General features: G+C 36.5%; 1 protein-coding gene across 2 annotated transcripts in view; it reads right to left on the reverse strand.

The window, feature by feature from the left end:
* Positions 1-1,613: 1,613 nt before the first annotated feature.
* The window catches only part of LOC140333494 (leukotriene B4 receptor 2-like), a 12,641-nt gene continuing 7,870 nt past the window's right edge, over positions 1,614-6,384 (reverse strand). For both annotated transcript variants that reach the window (XM_072415165.1, XM_072415167.1), the window contains one exon: positions 1,614-3,415. In XM_072415165.1, the coding sequence (XP_072271266.1) occupies positions 2,313-3,398 (1,086 nt within the window). In that variant the 5' untranslated portion in view covers positions 3,399-3,415 and the 3' untranslated portion in view covers positions 1,614-2,312. The remainder of the gene's footprint in view (positions 3,416-6,384) is intronic.

Here is a 6,384-nt window from a genome sequence, read left to right on the forward strand (position 1 = left end):
GGATATGTTAGAAAATAATTTGCTGTTAGCTGGAAAATGCTTTCGGTCCTCAACTAGATCCATTCCAGATTTGCTGGATTACTCTGGTTCTCCAATGATAGTCTATCTTATTCAGAGTTGAAAGGCTTAATAAATCAGACCTATTATGTTGCATGCTGCTAGTGTTGCTCCCAAGCCACAAGGCTAGAGAGGGGCTTCCAGCATTTATCACTTTTGAGGCTTTTTTGTTAAAGGAGTCATATACAATGCATTAATAGTTGGTATAGTAAACGCTTCGATATATTATATAAAGCAAATCCAGTAAAACTCTTGAATGCAATGTAAACTGAGGCTGTACAACAAATAAGGATGTTTAGGTAAAAGACATGTGAGAGAAATTCAATGTATCAATAAAGAATCCCTCAAACACACTAGGTGTAGCATTGCAGTACTGGGCAGTTTTTTCTTTTATTGCATTCTCACCAAAACTGCTATGAAATAGAAGATGAAAACATGTTCACTGACTGATGTTGAAATCACAATCCGAGAAGGGTGGAGTATATCCACTCACAGGTCTGTCATGTGTAATGGCTTATACCTAGAGTCATCACTCCTTTGGAGACGCTTATATGCTTATATAATCCAAAACATAAAAGTAGGTTAAAGTATGTCTGAAGCCCAAAGATTTTTGGAAAGTGTAGGAAGTTATTAAAATCACAGTCAGGCTTTTTTTCTGTTAGGAAGATTTTACTTTCTGTCTCAGATAGACAACAGAAACTAAGAAATCTCCTCAAGGTGAGGGCATGGTGGCTCAGTGGTTAGCACTTTTACCTTTGCAGCTCTGGGTCTCAGGTTTGATTCTCAGCCAGGACACTACCAATATGGAGTTTGCAGGTTCTCCCCATGTTTGTGTGGTTTTCATTCCAGGTACTCCTGTTTCATCCCACATTCCAAAATTAGGTTAATTGACCTCAGATTGTATTAAAAACATATCACTAAAAAGGGACTTAAGATAGTGGGCCCCTTTGAGAGACAGTTAGTGACATGACTATGGACTTTGGCAAAGTGCTGTGTAATATGTCAGTGCTGTATAATATTATTAACTCAGTGAAGTATTGATGTAGATTCCCAACACTTTGGCTATGTTCGAACTTATATCAAGAACAGCTGTTCCTAGTGGCTGTCACCCTGCCAGCTGCTCAGTCCCTTGCATTGCTGTCCTGGTTGTTAAAAAAACTATCTTTGTACCTATTACATCAGGTGGCATGACTTGCTGCTGCCCCAATTTATGGGCTGCCTACATGTAACATTTTACCCAAGGAAGCTTGCAAAAAGTGGTAACCACACTGAAACTTCACTGCCAATCTGAACATACCCTTTATGTCCCGTTACCAATGTTCACCAAAACAAATTAGGATGGGGATTCTCTGCAGCTGGGACACAGACAGCAACAAAAATTGTTATAGGGGTTCCAATCCTTCCCTACTATATTAAAAAGCTTTTGATTTAGATGCACTTTAATAAGATTAATTGTATTTCTGTCCTGTAGTGTCATAATAAAAAGGCCCAGCACTGATGTGAAATATACTCTGTAATAAATGGCCCTGGATAATATATCACTGTATACAAATATATAAAATACAAGGTAAACATATTTCTTTAATAATTAGATCCAATGTTTTATCATAAAATCAAAACAATTCTGCTACATAGTATACAACTGTCAGAATTTGAAACAATTTGACCTACTATGCCATGCCATATAAGTGTATATACACACATAGAAAAGATAAACCCCTTAAGTTACAGAAGTGCTTTCACTGTATTAACACTGAAAATTTTATTTGAATTAGTGCTAACAGTCTGTAGCAAGTTTATCGTCAAGGTGCCGTCAAGAAAACAGTGATGAAATGGTTTGGTCCATTGTAAAACCATTTGAGTATAGTTACTATAAAGAAGAAAAAAATCTTTGAAAAAGAAAACCTTTGCATTGCAGTTTGAAGTGCTGACATTTTATGTCATGGAGACTTTGGTATAGTAGAGAGGTCTTCATCAGGTTTACGGGACTGCTTCAAGTCTGTTTACTGGTTGCTCCTTAGATTTATTACTAGTGTTTCTCTAAATGATTGAAATGTTCTAGAGACTCATATTCCTGGATGCACGAGTCAGTTTTATCATTCTGAAACATGTACTTCTCCGAAAAGATAGCTCTTAGACATAATTTGGGGAACATTTTACATTTACTTAGTAAATATACTTACTAATAACAGGAAGAGTTTTAAAATTGTTTTAACAAAATATTTTTGTAAGACTCATCTTTACAACTGTTCCTGTTAACTATTACATGCATATTCACCATTCAATGGCTCTAATTTTACCCCATTTTTCTCTTGTAGCTCCACTGACTCCCCCCGACTTCCAACTCGAACAAGGCCTTTTACAAGGTCACGCTGAGATTTAACCCGTTTCTGTATTTCTGCCACAGTTCCCTCCAGTAGCTTGGCTACAAAGCCCACTCCAAATACCCTAAATAAGTCCGAAGCAGCAAATGCATACAAAAGAGGGTTGACACATGCGCTGAAGAATGCTAAAGCAGTGGCCCCAGCTCTGCTTTTTTTGGCTGCTCTTGCCAGAGTTTCAGATATTTTTCCAGTGGTGAGATTAGCCGTCACCTGCATAGCATTGACTACATGGTAGGGAAGCCACAGGATGGCAAAAGTCAACAAGATGACAGCAATCAGTTTCTCTATCCGTGACCGTTGTCCGAAGCGGCTTGATTTTAGTTTTATTAACACCAGCATATAGCTAAAACACACCACAGGAAATGGAAGTAGGAAAGCCACCAACGTCTCAAAGGAATAATGAAAGATGGCCTCTGCTCGGCTGGCATGGCAAGGTTCACATATCGTTACATTCATGTCTTTGTTGGTTATCACCTCTCTGAAAGCAAATGCTGGAAGTGCCAAAGCCCCAGCTAGAAGCCATATGGCTATGAGTACTTTTACCACCACATCTCGTTTACGGAGAGACTGAGCAAGGTATGGTCGGAAAACAGCTAAGAACCGGTCCATGCTCATGAAAGCAATAATAAAAATGCTGGCATACATGTTAAGGCAGCAGAGGTAATATGTAATCTTACAGACGGGTCTACCAAATATCCAGCTTTTCCTGGCCAAAAATATGATAAAAAATGGAGTGAGGAGAAGCACCGTCCCATCGGCCACTGCCAAGTTAAGGATTAGGATACAGGTCACTGACTTTTCTCGATCCTTCATTTTCCACAGAATGCTCCAGATAATAAAAGTATTTCCAGGTAACCCCAAGGTGGCTGCCAATCCCAAAAATATTGCACCAGGGATGCGGGAAGCCGGGGAACTGAGGATGGTGTCATTGTCATAGTTATTGACACAGCTGTTCATTTTTGAAGAAGATCCACCTAAAAGTGATAGAGAATAAAGATAAATTAACAACTAAAAGTTCAACTGAAGAAACACATAACATAGATAATGATACTATTTATTCCTTAAATAGCCTTCTAAATCCAAATTCCGAAATGAAATATTTTGTTGTACATTTCCATAATGCTCAAAGCAAAACCCTTTATGTCATTTATGTCCTTCAATAAGGTAAATCAAAGCAAAGTGTATTCACATGCACTTCCTTTGTTACGGTGACAACACATAGTCCATTCACCTGCAATGTCAGCACCAAATTCCTGTATTTCCCATGCACCCCTGAGCTGGCTACATGCATTCATGTCAAAGCACAGCTGCCAATGATGCAATCCTATTTTACTTACAGTGCTTTAAAAAAGTATTTTTGGTTGAGTTTAGGTATTTAGTTGTTTTCATTCACATTACCATTTGCAACAGATTTTAATTATGTGACCCTCACTAGGAAAATTGTCTTCTCTCTCTACTCCTGTGACACCTGTACAACAAATAGTCAATGCAGGTGCACAGGTACAGAACTGTATTACTTTTTTATTTGGCCAGCCCCTTGCCCACTATCCCAATATCATGGCACTAATCTACAAATGTGGATTTTCTGTAAATCTCATCCTGTCTCAAGCAATAATCTAAAAATGTGTAAATATTGGATTTACTTTATGATATAATTTCATAACTGTGGCGATGCAGCATTGTTTTAGAAATAAGTAAATATTCAAAATTGGGAAGGTGTGCTAACCACAATGCTCCATTTCTTGATCCATGCAAGTGGGTGATGTGGCTATTTAGTAATAATGGGTACAATGAGCAGTTGAAAAATTAATTTAATTTAATTTAAATTTTTTTATAATGGAGGATTGCAATGGACAAAAATTTGCAAAGGGAGCCACATAACCTGAAGCTAACATTGATCAGTATAGATACTGAACAAGTTTTATTTCAAATATAAATGCCTTTTTTTATATAGGGATGATAATAAAGCAAAACCAAGGTACAGTATCTAGTAAAATACAGAAGCCTCATAACTACAAGCATTTTGCTTAAAAAAAGTTTTTCACGATCTATCTATCTATCTATCTTTTTTTTTTTTTTTTTTACAATGCTATGCTAATATTTGACTATTTTAGAATAAACAGATATGCCTAAAGTACTGTTTCCCAGCTTGACAGGAACTTTCCATTTGCATTTACTTCTATAACATAGGGTTAAATGGCATTACTCAACCAGTGCTAAAGTCCACTGTACCATACAATGAATGAATGAATAAAAGCAATTAGCCTGAGCCATTAATGAAGCAAACAGTAAGAGTGCAGTGGCTTCCGCAGTTTCCTTGGATATCATAAAAGTATGCAGCATAACCCAAATATGCTTGAATGCTGTATTTGTTTAAAATAATGGCATGCAAATGTAAATACCTAGTTTCAGGAAATCCATAATTTATCAATTTCAACTCACAGTGTATGACTGTTGCCAACTTTCAGTAAATAAAACTATGGCCATCCATTAAAAAAATGTGTTGCAACGCCTAATTAAAGGTACATTTGCATGTACAGTTTCTTATCTTAGTATCTTAGTCCCCATGCAAATTCATACCCATGGTTTGTTAATCTGCACCTGCTTACACCTAGTCCTAACCAATGTTTTCTAAATTGACAGCACTGCCTCTGCTGCTGAAATGAAGCCACTGTGATCTGAAGATTATTTGACTCAGTTGGAGAAAGTAAAGGAAGTTTTTTATTTACTTTATAGGGTTTGTACATCACAAAGCAAATTTTTAGTACCTGGTTATATTGATATACAGGGACCTTTAATTTTATGAATTCATGGACTACATTACAGTCAAGGTTTGGCACACACAATACAGACTGGGAGGTAAAAAGATTATAATATACCCCAAATTGTCCCTTATGGCATTTGCCAAAAAGGCTGTTTTTTTCTAAAATAATTTGTAAAATAGTATAAAAATGCTGACAAACTGCAGTCCTCATTGTCAGGATGTGCACACATTTTTAGTATTTCAGACAGCAGTATATTTAGTATGGAGTGTTTTATAAATACCGGTAGTCAGAAAATTACACTAATTATATAAAAGTCCTAGCCTGTATGTAGCCTTCAAGTTTAAGAGGGTCCTACTATTAATATATTTATAAGGAGCACCAAAACCACAGAAATTGATATATAACATCTTACCAGAAAATAGATGTATTGTCTGCATTCATTTTAATGCTAAAGTTAAAAATGTTTTCAAACAATATATAGTAAATACCTGCTAAAATAAAAAAGCAAGAACACCTTTTTGTGTAAACTATCACCATGAAATGTAGATAAAGAGAGGGAGACATGTTTGAAGTCCATCCCATTGACAGCTACCGGTATATATCCTCCATAGATATAGGAATTAGTAAGTAAGAAATCAGGTAAGAGGGAGAAAAACGTCTGGAAATAGAACCTTAATGAAGCCACTACATCTGGTACCAGAACTAGCAGGAAGCAGTATGATTTTAGTCTTGGTTTAGAGTTGTATAAACTTCTGTAGGCAACTTAATAGAAAGAAACTTCTAATTTTTTTCATGGTTGTCAAAGCAAAAGCTTACTAGGATCTACAAAGTGGCTGCTATGAGCCTTAGTACTGGCTATCTTGTTTAAATAAAGGTTAAATGGTGAAGCAAATACATGTGTTGTTTGCTTGGATCCAGATGTTTACCTGTCTGCTTATGTATCATTTAGGAGGAATGCAATTGGATCTAGTAGGTGCCAGAATGACAATTCTTTTGCTGCCCTGAGCATTCAGCTTAAAGTTTACACTTTTTATATTTTAGAAAATATAATCTTCAGAACCTGCCCCCTATTGCTTGGTCGATGGGCCTAATCCTTTAGCAAACCACTTCTATCCCTGCTATGCTGTTAGGACCATTTTCACACATTCTTTACAATAGCACTGGGAGTAACTTGTATG

The sequence above is a fragment of the Pyxicephalus adspersus genome, chromosome 6 (genome assembly GCF_032062135.1).
Source record: "Pyxicephalus adspersus chromosome 6, UCB_Pads_2.0, whole genome shotgun sequence".
NCBI lineage: Eukaryota > Metazoa > Chordata > Amphibia > Anura > Pyxicephalidae > Pyxicephalus > Pyxicephalus adspersus.